Source organism: Solea solea, chromosome 2 (genome assembly GCF_958295425.1).
Source record: "Solea solea chromosome 2, fSolSol10.1, whole genome shotgun sequence".
Classification (NCBI taxonomy): domain Eukaryota; kingdom Metazoa; phylum Chordata; class Actinopteri; order Pleuronectiformes; family Soleidae; genus Solea; species Solea solea.
In genome coordinates, this window is record NC_081135.1 from 7827790 (window position 1) to 7848665 (window position 20876).

General features: G+C 44.7%; 1 protein-coding gene across 4 annotated transcripts in view; it reads right to left on the reverse strand.

Moving 5' to 3' along the window:
• Window positions 1-257: 257 nt before the first annotated feature.
• The window catches only part of zeb2b (zinc finger E-box binding homeobox 2b), an 81604-nt gene continuing 60985 nt past the window's right edge, over window positions 258-20876 (reverse strand). Inside the window, exons 3-10 of one of the 4 annotated variants that reach the window (XM_058654333.1) lie at window positions 20303-20554; window positions 15229-15297; window positions 12957-13145; window positions 11879-12093; window positions 8757-8865; window positions 6166-8180; window positions 4235-4337; window positions 258-2464 (exon numbers count right to left, since the gene is read on the reverse strand). In XM_058654333.1, the coding sequence (XP_058510316.1) occupies window positions 1890-2464; window positions 4235-4337; window positions 6166-8180; window positions 8757-8865; window positions 11879-12093; window positions 12957-13145; window positions 15229-15297; window positions 20303-20554 (3527 nt within the window). In that variant the 3' untranslated portion in view covers window positions 258-1889. Of the gene's footprint in view, window positions 2465-4156; window positions 4338-6165; window positions 8181-8756; window positions 8866-11878; window positions 12094-12956; window positions 13146-15228; window positions 15298-20302; window positions 20558-20876 lie in introns of all 4 variants that reach the window. The other 3 variants (XM_058654316.1, XM_058654324.1, XM_058654309.1) reach the window with 3 other exon arrangements.

The following is a 20876-nucleotide window of genomic DNA, read 5'->3' on the forward strand; positions in this document are numbered from 1 at the left end:
TACTTTATCATCTAAATGAGTGGTAATAAGCCTCAGGGCCGAGGTCAGCTCACTTTGATCAGTTTGGAAATGTGAATTGAAAGTGTGTGTGATTAACATAGTAATGAGCAGCGGAGCTTCACCCTCAGTGGTTTTCCGTGCAAAGTGGATATGAGGAGAGAAAGATTTGCAGTGTCTCTTGTTTTTGGAGAGAAATCGAGGCGTCTGCAGCGCAAACCTCACACTCTGTGAATAAACATGAAGCGCCGACGGTAGGGTACTCTGTAATTTGGCTACTTTTATTCGAGCAGGGTCATTTTCAAGAGAAATTACAAATTAAGAATTCAATAATACTTTTACAAAGACATTTCAGGAAAGATTCTTCTTCAGTCATGATATCATACATAGTATTTAACAGTCCCTCTTCATTTTTTTTAGCTTAAAAAAAGAAACAAAGATGAAGAAAGTGGAATTTTTTCAGTCGAAAATACAGTGTTTTCACAATTGTATAAAAGTTCCCAAATTTGGAATTTTCCAGTATCTGGAAAATAAAAGGAAAATAAAATAAAATAAGATTAAACTTCGCATTTCACAATGTTTCAAAACACAATAAATGCTCTCTTTACGTAAAATTTGCCCCTATGATCGACACCATGTTCCTTTTTACTAAAATATATCTATATATTGAAGAACTATAGTACTGTACACAACAGTATGAAATAAATAAAATTAGGAAATATAAAATGGGCCACATAAATAATGTTTTTTTTTTCAACCTACAAATAAAATGAATGCAATTTGCTGTTTTCAAAAAAAAAGAAAGAAATGGTTTGGTGTAATACTGACAAAGGTAAAAAGAAAAGAAAACCGAGAAAACATTGCACAACATAATGTAAACTAAGGAACTGATGCCTATAAGTCTTAATACTGACACGGGTGCTTCAAAGAACAACGATGAATCATTTCATAATACTGAAGCTGGTGAAAAAAAAGTAACCTTCCTTTTACACAATACGAGGGTGGCACTTGCAGAAAACACACAGGTTAAAAGGTTTGCATATAAGGCTTCTTTTTTCTTATCAAAAACACCTTACAAAGGCTTCGTCCTTCACGTTTCTCCCCATACCATCTGTCCATAATCTGTCATTTCCCTTAAACGAAGGTCTCTTTAAAACGTCATCCTCCTTTATTAATAAAAAAAACCAAAAAAAAAACCTTCTAAGCTCCTTCACACAGTCTTTTGTTTCTAATCCTTCATTTGGAGTGGATTGGAGAGGCCTAAAACAGTGTGGCTGAACATGTTTATGACTGGGCAACGGGGCAAAACTAAAGACGACACCGTAGGTAGGTAGGTAGGTAGGTAGGTGATAACAAAGGTAATATCGAAGGACTGTAGTGCAGACACTACTGCTCTTTTTCCAACACTGTATAAATATATACATAGGCAATACTTTTTATTATTTTTGTTCATGATTATAGAAGCGGAGTGCAATTTGTACAAGTCACTAGTTGTGCTATAAATACTATGGAACACAGGGGTTTTATTTGAGGAGGTTAGCACCACACATATTTTTAGGCCTTAGTACTGTACATTTTATGAAATGTATTCATTTATTCATTGTTCGGTTTGCATAATGCAGCTTATTTCACAAACCCATGCCTCCCTTCCCTCAACGCCTCCTCCAGATTTGATTTTTGAGTCCATGTCTTGTTTGGCAGACATCTTTCCCCCCCGAGGAGTCTGTCAAAGAAAGCTTCCCAGAAGCTTCAGGCACGTGCACGTACAGCTTAAAACGGTGTTTTAAACCGAGTAGGTAAGAATACTGAACCCAAAGAGACAAACTTAAAACTTTTTTTTTTTCTTTTAAGATGGGAAGCTTTTAAAAAAAAAAAAACGCCGCCACCGCCAGTTACATGCCATCCTCCATCGTGTCCTCGTGATCCGATTTGGTTTCCGTTTTGCCGTCTAGCGAGCTCTCATCCATCGAGTGTTCTCCATTCTCTTCCTCGTCCCTCAACGTGTCCGGGTCCGTGTCCATGCTCTTGATCTCCTCCTCCTCCTCCTCAAACTCATCCTCCCTCCGTCCAATCTTGGCATACGTTCCATCCACTTCCTTCCGTCCCTCTCTGATCCCGCCTCCGTTCACGGCGTCGTGCCTCAGGATGGCCTCGCGCTCCGCCATCTCCGGGTAACCCTGAGGTGTCATGCCCTGCAAGAATGCCCGGCTCATCAGCAGCTCTGTGGGCTCCAGGTGGCCCTTCTCGCGAGCCTCCCTCTCCGCCGCCTCCCGCTCTTCAGCCTCCCGCTTGCAGTAGGAGTAGCGGTGGTTCATGTGCTGCGAGTAGGAGCCCGAGTGAGAGAACCGCTTCCCGCACTTGTCGCACTGGTACGGTTTCTCCCCCGAGTGCAGCCTGGAGTGCTCGATGAGATGGTGTTTGTGTTTGAAGGCTTTCTTGCAGATCTGGCACTGGTGTGGCCTCTTGCCTGCGGAGACACAAAAACACACAAGAGGGCCGTGAGCTGTGTGTGTCCCTCGTCCCTGCTCGCTACAAGAAATCACACAAGGCAGAGGAGGAAAAGCAAAACGTTGAAGGAAAAAACTCGGATGAACTGGATGGCATGGATTAAAAATGACATCACTGAAGAGTAAATCCAACTTTGACTTACGACTTACGGCCTATTTGTTTATTCAAATCGTGAACATGATGAGAAAGTGCGCTCGCATTCCCGGGCCGACATTATGGAAATTCCCTCCCGCGGTTAAGACATGGAGAAACTCGACCACAACTACTTATTTTAGGCCAGCATGCCACGCTGATGGATGCGACATAAATAAGCGACTGCAAGGCAAACAAACAGAGGAGGTGCGACAAATCCAAGAAAGCGAGGTGAGCCTGCTTATCTCCGAACACAATTCCACTTCATAGTAACGCCTGACCCCGCATCAGGTTTTAGGTCGGGGTTCCTCTGTCTACCAAATGTGATGGGATGTTTTGGACGCCAAGGCAGAAATGATAAAATCCAAGTGGGCCACGAGGGAAGGGTGAGACAGTTTTATGACACAGAGCCATAAAGTGTCTGGCTAAATAAATGTCCTTCCATTTGTAACGTCGCTGCTTACTCTTTATTCCAAAAGACTAAACTTCAGGAGTTCTTCTAAAGCCTTAAAGTTTCCTGCTTAGCAGGTAAGAATAACGTTCCAAACGTCTCATTTTGTCATCTTTCTCTGTCTTTTTTCCCCCCCCTCAGTCACTGCTGCTCAACACGTGTGGAATTATGGCCGCCTGTCTGAAATCGCAAATCACATGACTGACTCCACCTCTGACACTCGGGCGCGCCACCAGCTTTTCATACTCCACTTCTGTCCAACATCTGGCCAGTTCCACCGCACTCCACCGCTCCTCGGAGCCTTGTAATAATATTTTAGAACAACACATGGCGACAGACGCATGAAAGTGTCGCGTCGCGAGGCGCTGTGGAGATAACGCAGCCGGCTTTTCTTTTAGTTTCAGCGCGCGGTTTCCGACGGTGCGTCCTCCTTCCCTTTCATGTGCGACTAGATAACATGAAGGCTGCATAAAACACTGAGCTCCCTGCTACAGATAGTGGATAAAATAAATGATGCAACCTAGTGAAAGAGGATCTCTGTATAATAACTATAATGAAAGACTTGTTATCAGCGCTCTGAAGCTTCTGAGCGCCTCTCTGTTGATGTGATCTATCTCCAATAATGGGGCCGATAAAGGCATTAGGAGCCTTTCGCTGGCTTTATACATCTAGGTGAATTGATGTGTGTCTTTTGAGATAGCAAAGTGGTTAATACAGCAGGGTATGATTGGAAAATAAAGAGTACAATCACTTAGAAAGTCTGCCTGTACCTTCATTAATTACTGATTATACGAAAAAAAAAAAAAGAACACATAAAACTGTAAACACATCACATTTTTTTTATGTTTTGGCAGCTCATCCCTGTCAATGAAGAAGCAAGTTAGGTGTTGGTTTACAAATACAACTTAAGGGTTAAAACAGAGAAAAGAAAGGAGGAGAAAAAAGGTGGGTTGGGGGGGGGGGGGGAACATAAAAATAAAGATTCATACTGGTAGAAATTTGGCAACACAAACATTTAAAACATAAAAAAGCATGGGGTTTAAAATAAGGGTCTAGAACAGTATATACCTGTGTGTTCATATTTGTGTCTTAGAAGGGAACTGCTCTTCTGGAATGTTTTGTCGCACAAGTCACACGCGTACATACCACTTTCGGTCTTCTTAATCTTCTTCCGCGACAGACAGGAGTCGGGGTCTGTCATGTCGTCCAGCCCTGACAGGTAATCTGGTGTACCGTCGAGCAGGTCCCCCTTCAGAAAAGAAACAAAACAAAACAAACGGAAAACAAAAAAAAAAGAGAGGGGGGAGAGAGAGAGAGAGCGAAAAACAGAATGAATTTTTGTGTGTGTGATCAAGTTTCTCTGTAAATATATGAAAAGAAAAAGAGTTTGGAGTAATTCAAATATCTGCAGGTGGTCTCACAAGAAGCTATTTATTAATGAATAAATTAACAAGTTAACTTTGATGTCACGCAGTCGCAGTCGTCGGCGCGTTCAGGAGCTGTAATTACAGCTCGAGTCTGTTCTTGACCTCATCCTCGACGTTTATTCCGTCTAGAGAAGCTTTATCATCCGCGGTCACGGTGACCATATGAGAGGATTTCTTCTAAAACTCCCAGTTCCAGTTAAAGCGGCCGTCTGCAACTGTCACGTCGAGCCGTAACGCCGTACCAAGTGAGTTCTAATTATGTGCGGAAGAGTTAAAAAAAAAAAATCCTCCTTTTATGACGAAGATTAGTCTGAAACGTGAACTGATGAAGAACAATATGAGCACATTAGAGGAGGAGAAAGTGCATAAACTCATACGATGATTAAAAATCTGAAGGTGCACCTTAATGGCCGACGTTGAGCCGTCAGAGCTCCCGTTAATGAATATGTGTGAGATAATGTGTGAACACCTCTGCGCTGAGTTTTAAGAAGGGACCACTATCACTCTGCAATCAATTTGAACTGAACGCCTGTAGCTGTATTTTTAAAATCTAATTTAATAACTTAGAATAGGAAACATTATTAATACTTCTTTTTTTTTTTTTCATCAAAATTGTTCCCTCTATGTTAAACAGCCTTTAGCATTCACTGGTAATGAACATGGAGACGGTGCATTAATAATCCACATGTAGGAGCTCATTTTGGCTTGAGCTCTCTTTAAAATGCAGCAAAGTTGCGGTGGGAAATTTCAGAGAAGTGCACAGCTGCGGGGCTAACCTTTGTCATTTTTACAAAGGCCTTTCACCCATTTTTAATAACAACATATCTGCGTTCAGACCGGCACTGGAAGATGACTGGAGTCGGGAGCAGTATTGTATTCCACACACACACACACACACACACACACAGCAGCAGCAGCAGCAGCTGCAGCAGCAGGTGAAGTTTACAGTGGAGCTGGTAACAATTAGCGCTTTACTGAGATTACATTTTAGCGCCAACGGCGTTTCTGTTATTCTTTTAACCTGACGCTGTGTATTTATGCAAACACTGGATAAAAAAAATCATAACGTAGTGTCGTATAACTGGTTGTGACGTCACCTAAGAGAATCTCAGCTACCGTTTTAAAGCCAGGCCCCCGATTGGTCGACACCAGTGGTTAATCACACTTGTGTTCACTCCGACGCGCGGCGCTTTATCATCTACTTTCCTCTAAATGGATACATAGTTCACTAAATTGACATTGTGCTCTGCTGAAGAAAGGCTGAAACTCGTGATGGAGGCCATTAGCGCCTCAGGAAAATGTTTGCCGACGTTATAAATCAAGTGAGGAGTAGAAGCTAATTTTCCCGTCATTTCCAGTCAAACTGAGTCGCTTCCTGTTTGGCTTTGGGGAGAAAGTGGAAGAATACGTCCATTTTCTGTAAATACAGTCTATGCCTGGAAGCATGCAGACAGATAAATGATAAATAACACACTGACATAAACCTTTGTCCTTCTCACTGACACCATTGTCGCACACTCCACCTCAGGTGAGGCGAGCGTCTCTTGTGACACCGAATCGTATTCAATTAGCAGAGAAATGAGTTCAGATCATTTTTGGGAGGCCGAACAGAGCCTGGGGATTTCACAAAACCACAGGTGGCTTATTTACCTGGAAACCTGGTTTCCGCTGGTACTTTCTCCTCTGCTGCATCTCAGCGAACGTGGCGGCGCCCGCCGCGTAAGTGTAGGCCATGTGTGGTAAGAAGCCCATCTGATCCATGCCCGGATAGGGCCTCAGCCCCGGTATGGTGGCCTGCATGGGGGGCATGAATGTGGCAGGCGGGAAAGCGCTCTGTGGTGGGAGTGACGTGTAGAGGGGTTTGCCGGCAAACGGGTTAATGCCAAAGATGGGGCTAGTGCTTTTTTCTAGGCTTCCGTTGTTGGAGCCTGAGAATTCTTTCTTGAGATAGGCCAAGTTCAAAGGCTCTTCGAAGTGCTCTCGGGGAGAGGGAACGCTGTTATGGTCAATGGTAATACTGTTGACTTTAGGTCTGCTTTTGACAGTCAGTGCATGCTTGGGTTCCTTCATGAGTCTCGGCAGAGAGAGGTCCAGCGGCTCGGCCTGCAGGTCCTCCGAAGTCAAGCTGTTGGGAGTGTAAGAGCTGCTGTGAGAGTTTTTGGACGAGGTGGAGGACAGATTGAGCGGCGAGGGCGTGTTGCTGCGGGAGTGGTCCAGTTTTTCACCTGCGGCTTTGGCGCTGCTGCTGAACGGGTGGCTTTTCAAATGTCTGAGCGAGTGGTTCATGTCACAGTTGTTCATGGTGTTGTGGAGCTCTGCGAGGGCGGAGGACGTGATGTGATCAGCAGGCTTGATGAGTGAATGCGGTGACCTAGCTGCCCTTGAGTCTTTTGGTGGAGTGTGGTGGTTATTTGTTCCGACAACCATATCAGTGTGGTTCCTGTGCTCTAATGGTGGGGTTCTGGTGGTGCCGTACTGATACATCTTTCTCTGCTCGAACCACTCCTTAACAAATTCCTGAGGAAGGCCGACTGCTATGGAAATCTTGAGCAGCTCCTCTGAGTTGGGCTCCATGTTCATGGCAAAATATGCCTTCAGCACAGACATGTGGTCCCTGTAAGGGTTAAGAGGCAAAGTGAGTCCCTTCTCAGACAACATGGGGGAAGGTAAGTGGCTGATCTTATCCATGAAGATGCCCGGTTTATTGGGCATCAGATTCTCACTGGGCTGCAGCACGGCTTTGATCTCTTCGTTCATTTTACACAGGTAGCGTTCATGCTGATGCAAAGGTATTGGCCCGGCAAAGGTTTCTTTGCAATATTGGCAAGCATAAGGCGTAAACATGTTGTTTTCCTGCACCTTCTCCTCCACACCTCCTTCAAGCATGTGGTTGGACTTCTCTCGTTTGATATTGCTGATCTGTCTCTTCGAGTCTGTCGTCAAGCTCTGGAGGCAGGCTTTGGCTTCGTTCACTTTCTCTAACGTGTAGTCGATGATGTTTTTGGTGGCGCCGTTGTGATTGACGAGCGGGAGACCCATCTGAGCCCCCGCCGATGTCAGCGCCTGTCTCTGCTCTTCTACCTGGGACCCCAGCTCCTTCATGTAGGCCTTCAGCTTGGAGAGCTCCTCCGGCTTGCAGTCCATTTTCTGCCTGCACACAGTGTTGTCCACGATCTGAAGAACCTTCTGCACCTCGCTCAGGTTGTTCCCCAGTGAGCCCGGGTAGCCCAGGAGCTGTGACTCGAGACTGGCAAGCCCGAGGTGCTGCAAGGGGCTCTGAGCAGTGGAGTTGTGGTGGATACCCAGTGGGCTGTTCCCTCCCATGCCGCCGTTCATGAACGGTCCAGGGGCGGCGAATCCTTGAGACGCCATCATGAGCTTGTACTCATTGAAGTCAAGCGGCTCGGTCTTAATACTAAGGTGGTTGTTGTGTTCGGGGAGGCCGAGCGGCTTTCCGTTCTCCAGCTTCTGGCGCAGCTGGGTGATGGCAGTGTTGGTGGGCGAGGAGGAGGCCGAGGTGGGGGAGGAGCCGGTCTTCATGTTGCCGCGCATCCTGCCATTCACAGCGATCAGGCCAATGCACTTTTTGCTGCTAATGTGGGAGCTGTAGGAGCCCGAGTGGGAGAAACGCTTCTTGCAGTTAGGGCACTCATATGGTTTCTCACCTGCAACACAAATACACATATTGCATAGGAAGGGTTAACTATTTTGTATAGCAATTTGAAATTATGATGATTTAAAATGTATTTACTCAAGGAAATAAGCATTTATTTGAGAAAATTAAGGAGGTTGTGGTGACACAAAAACATAAATCAATTTAAATTGTAAAGGCCTAATTCAACCCCAGCACTATGAGTGAATTCTTATGCCGACTAAGTGTTGCATGTTTGTTGCATACCATCATGCACAGATGTGTGCTCGGGGACTTCCTTCTCTCTCTTATTCTGTGTGTGTGTGTGTGTTTTGTACTCTTACAGTATGTGTCACCATGTTATTTCAGATTGTCCTTACACAGCAGTAAAAAAAAAAAAAAGAGTAATATGAAGAAATTCTGAAAATGCAACTTCTGATATGATTCACACACGTTTGCGTTCCTAAGCAAATATTATAAGTGGCAGCTGAAATTGTCCGTAACACAGCAGAGTTCAGTGTCCGTTAACGGCAGCGAGGGTCCAAAATAAACCGACAGGAATTTCTGCAGTTTCTTAAGTCATGGTTATGAATATTCAAAAGACGCTCACCACTATGAATCCGGAGGTGTTCCTTCAGATGGTGCTTGTATTTGAAGGCCTTGCCACACTCGGTGCATTTGAACTTGCGGTTGCTTGCGGCTTGGTTGAGCAGTTGGTGCTGAGAGAGAGAGAGAGGAGAGTCACATTTTAAAAAGGGAAGCACGTCGTCGGGGGGGGTGAAAGTTCAGCAAATAAACACAACTGGTCGGCGTGACAACAAGAAACAAAACCCAAAACAAGTTGCCTAAAAGAAGCATCTTGCGGTTTCTACTCTCACCTCTGCTGAGTGACTGCAGGCAGTGGTGGTGATAACACAGAGAATCACATACTTTTTTAATTTCCTGGCTCCTCAACCAAAGGAGGGTTGCCTTTAGAATTTGGCAGCGCAGAAAATAGAATAAATGAAAAGAGTCTTTTTTTCTTTTTTGTACAGCGTTTCGCCCTCATTACAACCACCGATCTGATCTGCTTTTCAATTAATTTGGGGCCTAATCAGTCCAAAAGGTATTCAGAATAATCTCTGCGCTCTTTTGACCCGTATACCTGCATTCACACCATTTGAATTACAATTTGTACTTTTTTTTTTTCTGAACACCTCCAAATGTCTTACAGCTTGTTTTAAAACTTCACGTGTCTCTCGTGTAATCTTAGGATGCAGAACAGAGCGTATTATAGGCGCAGCCTTGATTCACTGTTCAAAGGTAAACATCAGTTGCGATCCATCAAATTTGCAATTCAAAGGCCTGTCCTCTGAAATCAAAGAAAAAAAAAAAAAACCTGAAATATAATACCCAACAACAAAAACAACAACACTGGGTGTGTAAACCTGGCTCGTCACTCGTGAAACCATTAATTCCAAGTAGGAGGTGAGGATGTTAAATGGTTAGTAAATAAAAAAAAAACAACCCACATTTTCTGTGAGCTCGCTAGGGGGAAAACACAGCGACTCCCTCCTCCCAGTTCAGCCTTGACAAATGCTGGGGTGTGTGCTGACTCTACCCACATTCCTGGGGAGACAGATGGTGGCGCGCAGGACACTGGGAGGACTGGGAGGAATTGTTCAAACAGCCCCAACCTTCAAAGATCAAGCGGGGAGAGTCGGGGGGCCCGCCAAAGCGCCGGAGAGGGACCCCACTGCTCGTATGTTGCTGAGTTGCATAAACAAACAGCAACAGCTGCTTCAGTGCCCCCACCTCCACCACCATTCCCCTTAACTTCCCCCCTGAGGACCCCTGCCCGCTAAAGTTTAGTCTCGCCACCACTGCTAATAAGACACAATCGTTCTGTGCTCTTAATTGTGAATGGCACCAGCAAAATGCTCCGTCTCTCCTCCATGGCTCATTGTCGGCGTGAACGCCACCGCCGCTGATTGTGGGCGGGGACCCGACTGGGTGTTTGCATATGTATAACCTCTAATTAGTCATATTTCAGCTAAGTGCTCAAGAGGAGGAGGAGTATTAAGACTTGTAAACACACAGGACGGAACAACATGGCACATGATTACCTATCAGCACATTATTCTTGATGCTAATCCGACGAGTCCTCCTGAGTTGCTTGTTAATTAAAAGTGTACATTTTGTAAACACGTGCTCGTTTTCCTTTTTCGCTTTCTTGAGCACATTATTATTATTATTATTTTTTTTTATACGCAGGCTTTACTCTAAAGGAAAAACACCGGGTGTTGAGAGCGCCACCTGCAAAAGCAGCGCCGCTACGGAGAATTCAAATGAGTAAGACGTCGCGCGTCATCGCGAGGATTACCATTTTAAACAATCCAGCTAATTTACAAATCAAGATAACTGGCTTTGTGTGGGGACCCGCACTGCTTGTGTGGGAGTCTTTGGCCATTGACTTGACTCTGGAGGGGGGCAGCGGCAGCAGCAGCAGCAGCAGCAGCAGCAGCAGCAGCATTGTAATATGAGGATTGGGATGGCGGCTCACTCAGCCGGCCCATCTGCTCACGTTCACACCCAGCTGGTAGATCAGGTAAAAGTGCTGGCTGCTGACATCTGATCATATCAACCACAGTCTGAGCCTGTCATCCTCACTTCAGAGAGCACAACACCCACGACCTGGGACTAAGCACTGAAATGCATCAGGGTAGATGATATCATCTGACTGGCTTTTTTTTTTTTTTTTATGTGACACAGTTTTTGTATTGGGGAAACAAAAAAGCTTATTTTTTTTACCCTTTTCCTGGAGGTTTTCATTCATTTTTTATTTTTCATTTACATTTCACTGAAATTAGAAAATGAGTTTGATTGCATTTTACAGATTTACTTCATGTCATCATCCATTTTTGTTTCCCCTTTCGTTATAAACATCCTTTAACCCGCAAACGCAGACTCCATCTCCTTTTAAAATTTACTGCTCCAATTTTAGTTCACTGAGAAGTTATAATTATCCCCAAATGTGCGAAAACTATGGAAGCATGCAAGGTTTTTTTTTTTTCCCTCTTTTTTTTTTGCTACAATCTATCTCACACCACATTTTTGACTTCAAGTTGACAAGCGAGTTAAACGCCCGTGACTGTTGGATGTGTTTTCACCTCACAGGACTTTAAGGTGATTCATGCTAACTGCTAGCAGATTCAAATTATATTCCAGACGTATATGATATAAATCGCCGGAGAACTTTCACGTATACACAGATGTTTATGCAGTGCATGAAATTAGAAGTGGGTGGGGTGAAGGCGGCGTTGGGGGGGGGGCGGACGGGTTTGTGGGTGGTGTTGGAGTTTGATGGAGTACTACGACTGTAGGCTGCACCAGAAGAACATTAAAGGCCAGGAGTGAAGTGAAGTTAAGGAGCTGATAAAAATTTCTAAATTGGAAATTAACACAATCATTCGATCGTGAACATGAGACTGGAAAATCATATCAGAGAGGGCCATCAAAAAACCATTTAGGACCTCAATTAAAGTTATTACCATTAAAGGATCTGCATCTTCAAAATGCCATGAAAAATTAATAATGATTGCCAATCAGAAAAAAAATGATCTCTCTTCTCTGAGGGATCAGAGCACATTAGAAACGAGATGAAATAAGGGACAGAAAGAGGAGGAGAAGTTAAAAAAGCAGACGCACAGGGCAAGGGACGATGAGTGGAACGAAATGAAAACTCCTTCTCACCTGATCCCGCGCGGGCTTGTGTGTGGCCATGTGCCGCTCGAGCTGAGTGCGGTAAGCAAACGTGTAGTTGCACAGGGGGCAGGCGAAGTTCTCCTCGTTCTTCTCATGGCGGTACTTGATGTGCTCCTTCAGCGAAGTCGAGCGCTTGTAGCCCCGGTCACAGTAGGGGCAGTTCAACAGTTGGGGGAAGGCATCTGGCGTTCCAGGTGGCAGGTCTGCACGGGAGACAGTGGGAGGAGAGGGGTGGGGTTGCGGGGAGGAAGGGGAAGGGGAAAGCGGGCCAAAAGGTCAGCGAATCAATGGCAGCTAACGGGCGAGCTGCCCAGAGTGGTATGGGAGTTATCTCTGCAATCTGCTCCACATGAGAGCCTCAGTGTCAGGCTGGCATCCCCTGCACTACGACCTCCTCCTGACTCCTCACACACACACACACTCACTCACACTTGTGCAGCTCCATACAGCACACGCTCCCTTTTCTTGACATAGCTACAAACAGGCTCGTGACACTCCCGTCCACACATTTGCGTACATGTACCAAATCACAGCTCGTCATATACCTGCATTTATTGCTTTAAATCCCAGACACTTTTTAAAACCATTCTCACTGACGTGTTCATCGCGTCTGATCCATGAATTATGAGCCCGTTCCAATTTGATCCCCCGTCCCCTGTTCTCTTCCTTCGAGAGGCTTCAGAGGTGCACTATCTGATTTCAAGCCCCTGCCCAGCTGTTGCTTAAGACTGTAGGTAAACACCAAGGCATCCGGCAAATCTGTGGGACCAACAGCTGCCCGGCCGTGTCAGAGAAAGAAGCAGCTACTCTGTTCAGATTCCTTTTCTTTTCCATGCTACAAGTTTAATATCAGCCCGAGTGTTTTACAGCTCGGTATTTAAACTACAATAAATAAGTAGAGCTGGTTGTCACGTTTCCTTGTGTGACATTTTATGAGCTTAATAATGATAATTATTTAACACAACGTGACCTGTCAGAATTCCATAAACTTACTTAGAACATCATCAAAATATAGCACACGTGCCCTATATTGTACTTAAGTGATTAAAAACGTTGGTTTTCGTACCATTCTCCTCTGGTCCAGTGGCCTCCGGCGTGCCCAGGCGGGACAGCTCCTCTGGGGCTTCTGGGTAGATGATGGCCGTGTCGCCCCGCTGCAAGTACTCGGCGATGCTCACCACGTGGCTGTCGCCATCGTCCAGCTTCCGCTTGGCGAAGAAGTCCTCAAACTCTGAAGTGCAATCGACGCTCTTGACTGAAGGAGCCGTGGAGACGGAGGGAGAGAGATAAAGAAAGAGAGAGAGACGGTGAAGGAGGAGACTGATGGAGAAGGCAGAGGAATAAATTGGATTCATCTCTTCTCCAGAGAAATGTCTTACAGGAGGATATTGGGAACATCTTGGTGGAAATGCGATGAGGACAACGACCATAACACATTACAGCCGTGCTTTGGGAAGAATACATCTATATTACGGGGCTCGCTTGTCACGCCATGCAGGCTAAAACAAGGACTTGTAACTTAATGGAGCCAGAAGTTAGAGATAAGCAGGCTGACAGAAGTTGCTGAAGAACAATGTGTTAAAAAAAAATTTGAAACATGAAATTTGATCTTGTGTCTAGAAGCGCAGAATAATAAAAGGGTCCATCCACATGCCTGGCTTAATCAGCGACAGAACCTTGTTCCCCTTGTATTGACTTTCACATGTAAGGTCAATCAAGAGATTGTGGTTTTTGTTGATTCTGTGTTGAACAGATTATCAAGGCCAAACCACAAACCAGCACCACGAAGAGAATTGAAAAAAGAAAAAAGAAGAGCGACGTGCTTCGCCATGGCGGTGCAGAATGTGTCTTAAGCCAGCCAAAGTGCTGAGGCCACACAATGCGTTTTCTCAAATTATTTCCCAGTCCCCTTCTCTTCAGGGAAACTCTTAAGCTGCAGCGTGGAGATAGCTGCCTCCGAAAAAACAAACCGGAGCTAAAAGAAATCTGCAGCCTTCATTAGTCAAGGGGATGGCCGACTTTCAAAAATCACACACAGACAAACACACACACGCACATTAGTGTGTTTATAACCTGGAGATTCTGGAGGCTGTTTTGCTACACGGAACCCAAAAAAAAAGCCCCCCCCCCCCCCGAGTGAAGTCTCATCAGACTTCATCGCCTGTTAATTAGGATTTTAGACCGCGAGCCAAGGTGAGGTTTAAAGAGTGATTTGTTTGGCCGTTGTGACTTCTCGGCCCAATTTGCTAAAGGTCAAGGTAGTAGATATTTGCTCGTCAAAAATGGCACCTAAATGTCATCAGTGCCAATGGATCGCCTTTGACGGCCGTGATAGCATCATTTACTGCAGTCTCATTAGATGATCTGTTGTGTTTTTTTGAAGACTAATTGTTACTCCTTGTTGTGAAGATCGAGTGTTGGAGCTTGTCCTCGATCACTTCAGAAATATGACATGTTAACTTTGAGTACAATATAAAATATAAACACTATGTTTCTTTAAGGAAAAGTGACCTCTTTCTTTCTTTCTTTCTTTCTTTCAGTGAGGGAGGAAATTACCTGGATCAAAGTGTACTTTGGCACCAGGATGTGGTCAAACTCCTCATCTCTCTAAATAAAATCATGTGTCATGTAGGCGCGTGGAGCCTCCAGTATTGTTTCAGAAAAGTCCCTTTGAGCAGTCAAAATGGAAAACAGTTGCTAAGCTCCACTTTTTCAGAACAGGGGAGGGGGAAAAAAAGTGAAGAATAAAACACCGTGAGCATAAAGTTATAGTAATTAAAGCTGAAGGGAGAGTTTTTGAGGCAGGGTTGCGTGGCATTCTGTGGGGTGAGTTTAGTTTACTGTAACAGCATCCGGGGCCAATTGTCAGGGTGGCCGGGATGATATCATGGAAGGGAGGGGTGTGTGTGTGGACGCAAATCAGCGTTGGTGGCTTAATGAAAAATGGCAGGTATGGTTCTCTTCCACCAGGAGCTGGCGGCGGGACACAGACACATGCACGGACTCATTTAGCGAAACCAGGGAAGCTGAAAACAGCACGTATAATCAAAGGTTAGATAAATTTGAACACTCTTCAGCTGCGACTATAAACATCCAGGGATTTGTCTTTTGTGTTTGTGGCCATTGTGTCAGCAGGACAGGATTATCCCTCTAATTACAGATGCCTGTTTTGGGATTGTCATTGTTTTGTTCTTGTTATTTGAAAGAGGTGGCGGCCAACTTGGGGTCAGAAGCCATAAAGTCTGAGGTGTCACAGGATAACGGATCGCAAGCGGAACCGACATATTTCGGCTCCGGGAAAAAAAAAAAAAGAAGTACAGAATTGGTCAACAACTCACCTGTACCGTTTCCAACTGCCTGCAGAGTGGCATCAGGCCCAAGGTTGTCAAAGTCATCTTTTATTTCATCTGCACAGAAACAGAGAAGAAGAGAAAAGGAGACGTGATTACTCGAACCAGCAAATGCTGACAATGAGGCTTTTAAAATGAAGGTACGCTGAGAGCAGTAAGAAGCAGCCGCTGTGCATCGTGTGACACGTTGCAGCTTTGTTCAGCATGCTTAATGAGTGCTATCATCTGGGCCAGACAGTGACTTATTTACCTTTAACATGACAACAAGCGACGGGGGAGGCAAAGGAAAGCTCCACTCGCCAAACAGAGTGATTAAATACAACATCCACCTGAGCAATCATCGCGCTCCAGCCAACATGCAGCCTGAGCGCATTACTCCCTGGCTGTGACGCTGCTGCAATCCTCTGCATGCGGGATCACGCTTGTTTTTTATCATGTGTCATTTGGTGAAAGCTTTTATCTAGCACATGTTTTTTTTTTGTTTTGTTTTTCAATTCCCCTACAAACCCCAGAATGCAACTCTGAACCACAGATTAAGAGTTTTAGTTACACAAACATTTCTTAGGGGCAGAGTTGCTCCGCAGGCAGAAATAATCTCATTGGTTGAGTTAAAACCTCAGGTGGAAGGACACAAAAGAATTAACGGTTGATATAACACTGAATAAATAACACCTCTCAAGGCTGACCTCAGCCGTTCAGGTCTTATTCTTTGCCCCGCTTCAGAGACTAAAGGTCCGGGGAGAACTGGTTTCAACAGACCAGGTTCTTACTGCCAATCAGGGTAATGGCAGCCAGCCTGTGCAGACGGGCAGATATTGTCCTGGCACAGGTAAGGCGGCTGTAAATAAACGGTGGGCTGACAGGCTCATAAACAAGACCTCTTCTGACAAATTCATCCCTCTGCGGTCAACAGGAGGACACTGACTGGACAATCAGCTTAAGAAGCCCCTCTGGTCCCTCCTTCCTGCATCGTCGGTAAAAAATTAAATCAAGGTGCTTCCGAGAACACGGGGGCTTTGTATTAAAAACAAGGGAACAAAAAAAACACCCACATTGTGTGCCTTACACGCATCTGTTCTTGCTCTGCTGATCCTGCAAGGACGTTACAAGTGTTGCATTGTGAGGCTTTTTATTTTTTGTGCGAGTCCACAGCAGGAACTGATGTATCCAACTATCCCATGGCTATTAAACCAGGATGAGCGCCTACATTGAGAGACCTAGCTGAGATATTACAGGAAAGGTGGTGGGTGTATTGTTGATAATAAAGTTATCCTGCTTACATTACTCTACACAAAAGCCAGAAGCAAAAAGAATTTCTTATTTTTAGTTGGAAACAATGGGCTTAATAGTTGTGGAATGCTTTCTAAGGCTCGCAATTCAGGGTTGACTTAAAATTAAAGATTTGGCTTCTGCAGTGAGATGATAAATACCCTTGTCAATGGCTCCATACAATAATGACAGAGTGTTCTGGAGGGGGGAATGTCCTAGTTTAACTTTCCCATTGCAAGGATTTTATTCCTCCTCTTTTTCTTCCTGTGCATTTGATTGCACGTCTGCCAAACGGCATCAAAACCACAGACGCACTATGGGAAAATAAATGGCTTTTAAACGACATAAATTACACTATGACAAAACAAAACAGATAAAAAAAAAACCTCCACCACAGATTAAAATATACCCACAAGGATCAGATATCAGCATGTTTGAAAACCTCCCCCCCCTTTCACACTGAACATGATGAAAACTCCCTCACATTTCTGTGCCCTCGTAGGCACCGTGTTTGAGTTGGGTAATCAAATTTGGCTGCATTCTTTCGGTCTGATGCAAGGGGATGACCGGTGGGATTTACTGATCCTTCCCTCTCTCTCTCTCTCTCTCCCCTATTTACCTTGGACAACTTTTGTTATCTGTGGTCTAAAGGGAGGGAGTGCTGCTTCCAGCAGGAGGTAGGCTAATACCACATACACCTCTCTGCTTTGGCCTCTGGCACACATGAGTCCATGCAAGCCCTGAACTTCATTCAAACCGGGACAAAGTGTGGGACAAAGTGTGAGCGTGGTGAGCCGGGGGCCCTATGAGAAAAGGCAGAAATGTATGCAGTAGAGTCCTCCTTTAGCACAATTCTTTCACTCGAAATGTAAAATTGCACGACTTTATCTCAGAGAGGTTCAAAACTGGAAACGTGAAAACAAGGAGGGGGGGAAAAAAAAAAAGAGGGATTCGATTTCTTCTGGAGACATTTATGCCACAAATATGCGCCTATTCTTGGTCATGGAAAGCGTTTCAGATGAAACTGTCCACTAAATACTGGAAAAGTGTGTTTTGTCAGCAGTAAATCACAGAAGACCTGAGGCGGTAAGGTACACACCTCCTTGAAGAGCGATGTTGAGGTCAGGGAGCCGACACTAGACCCAGGAGGAGTCCAGGATACCTTGGCCAGACCATAATTCCACCTATTTTCATAGCGGCTCTGATGCTGTTTATTTTGAAAACATTCCTACTTTTATGGCTGGTCACTGCAGTCGCGAGCGCTTTATGTTCTGCCTTTTAGCCCTGTTCATCCTGAATCTGTGACACTGGAGTGAAACCTTTAACAGTTTTTAACCTCAGAAATAAAGAAAGATTTTTAGAAAAACAACCACAAAAAAAAAAGGTTTTGGAAAGCTGGTGACAAATCTGATATTTTTAGACCCAAGTTGTCAGGAGCAGACATTTTGTGTTGGTGTTGCGTCCCTTTAAATGTGAGCTTTTTTGCAGCCAAAGAAAAGAGTTTTGATCTGATTTTATTTCTGGCAGTGATCAGAAACACCACTTACTGAAAAAAAAATATGTGGGAAACTCCTGCATACAGTGGCTGACAAATTAATAACACTAAAACCTGACAAATGGGCAGAGCAAACAAGAATTTCAGGGTTCTTCTTGTTTTTTTTTCAAAATTGGCATGAAAAAAATCGCATGGAAGATATAACAGGTTTTCAGACAATGATTCTGCAGAGATTGAGCAAATGTGCTTCTACAATTGAACATAAGGACACAGTAAAAAAAAAAAGTCCAGAAATCCTGACGCCTCTTGAGAAAAGTTTAAAAAAGTGTTCAGGGAAAACGCAGGTGATTTATTTGAACACGTCTGTCAGTGATAATGATGTCATGGTTTCCAGCACATCGTGTCCAGCGTCTATGTGGGATGAAGGAATGTCAAGGACAATGCCAGACAAGACTCCGGTGCCCTGGAATCAGAAGAGGCGCTCGGCGATAAACGCTCCCCTCTTACATGCAGTAGTTACGTCTCAGAGAGAAAAACATAGCGGCTGCGTTGCGACACAGCCAAAGACATTACAACACCATTAAATACGCCCTTCAAATGTGTGAATGTGGGTTTTAGGGCAACGTCTTTGTTTATCAGTTACATGTTACTGACTCACATTTCCAAGACCTGTGTTCAAACTCTTGATACGAACAACGACGAACAAATCAGTCCGAGTAGGAAGGAGGGAGGGTGCTAACTTATCTCAGGCCTAAGTTATGTGCTGAGGTATCACTGTAGACACTTAGGCACCAAGCGAGAGAGAGAGAGAGAGAGAGAAAAAAAAAAGGCAGGCTGGGAAACACAGCACCCGCAAGATTGAGAAAGAGACTCCCAAATGCTCTAATGAACTTGCCTTGCTCTCTGAAATATGTCAGACGCTTTATCACACAAGAAGCATATTATCTGGGAATTGCAACAGAGTTGAATTACAGACATTATGGCACCGCAGGTCTTTATCAAATAAACAATTACCGTATGCATCGACAGCTTGTTTATTCTTTATCTTGATTTATTTACCATGCTGCCCCCCCTTAAAGAACCAATACGGAGTGTTATTTAGGAGACGCAAATGTTGATACCCACTAAGTTTCTTCCCCCCGTCCCTAATAAATGTGTAATTTTCCCCCATATTAAAATTTAAGACTGCCGAATGTTCCCCCGTTTTTCGGCACTGTGCACAGCTAGTTCATTAGCAGAAATGAATAGCGGAGCCTTGCTCATTTAAATGGGCTGTCTTACATGACTTCTCGCCATACTCTGTTCCTGTCACATGCTTCCAAGAATCATTGACTCTTATTATACATGTAAATGGCTATCATAAAAATAAAAATTTCATTTAAGATTGTTAATGACTTTTCGCAGCAGTCTGGCTTCCTTTAATGATTATACCCTGCCCCCTAATTAAAAGTATTTATCTTTCAAGCATCCGTGACTGGGGCCCCAGCAATCAGAGCTGCTCAGGAAAAGACGATAAGTCTGTCAAGTTAGGGAAGGTATCACCTGCCTGGGATTAAGCAGCTTGTTAGTGAAGAGGTATCACATGGCGTCCGTTGCATTACAATAAACACAGATATGATTTGGAAATCCACATCTTCTGCACACTCTCACCTCCTGGTGCTTATCATTTTCAGCCCGAGTAATAAATGTCTGTAAATACTTTATGCTGTTTACCTCAGAGCAGGAATTTCCTTTAAGCATATAACCAAATGGTCTCCGTCGCCCACAGAGAAACTGTTTATCATGTCGGGACTTTGCCGTCAGACCCTGGCTCAAGTAGTGTTTGCGAAACGCTTTGTGCGGGTTTGTTCAAGTCTACTCGCGCGCCAGACGGGTGGGGCTTACCGGCGAGGGCCGACGCGGCGAGCGACAGGAGGTGGACAAAGTCGCGGTAAAGTATCTGGAAGGTGGCTCGGTTTGTGTTGTGATTGCACACCTGGGAAAGCTAGATGTGTTTTTTAGTCATTTCCTGGAACAGCTATTTTTATTTTAATTACGTCTGATGCCTTTACATCCTTGTGCACCCTTTAACGCAACACTTTAGAATCCGCGCGTTCCCTTTGTCATTTGGAGAAGCCAGATTGCAGATTTGGTTTCACAAACATTTCTTCGAGGCAAGAATAATCTGGTTAAAAATGTCAGCGGGCAGACACTCAACTGACGTGGTTGAGAAATCTCAACAACCGTCTTGTAAATCTCTTTTCTTTTAACTCCTCCCACTGAGGTTCATCTCCACACCCTCTGATTTCAGACACTTACCAGTACCATCAACTGAGGCACTCAGCATGTCGTTGTCGGGCCAGATGTGCTCCACGCCGCTGTCCCGCATCTCGTCGTCCTCCTCCTCCTTGGTGAGCAGGCTGTGGCTCTCCACACGGGGTGAGGCCTCTGGGTTGGTGAGGCTGGCCGGGCTCCCCGTGCCGTTGATCAGAGGGTCTTCTTCGGAGACGGGCAGCTTGTCCTCCTCTTCTGTCTCTGAGCCGGTCTCGACCACATTCTCATAGTTGAGAGCTGCAACGTGAAAGAGAAACAAGGGAAGGACACGAGTCTGGTCAGTAAAGGCGAGTTTGGGAGTCACTGCAGAGAAAACAATGAGGTTTACGTGGTGTAAATAAATAGGGGTTGGATATTGTCGAGTCAGCTGGCCAAAAAGATCAGGACGACAGCAATCTTCATGATAAAATATGGCTTTCTGAAAATGTTGGCAGCTATTAACGCGATCAAGGCGCGTACTTAAAACAACGCATATGAGCATCAGACACTTAAACTCGGAACATAAATCTGAAAGTGGATTGTGACTTGTTTTGGAAATTGAGGTGTATTCCCAGATTGA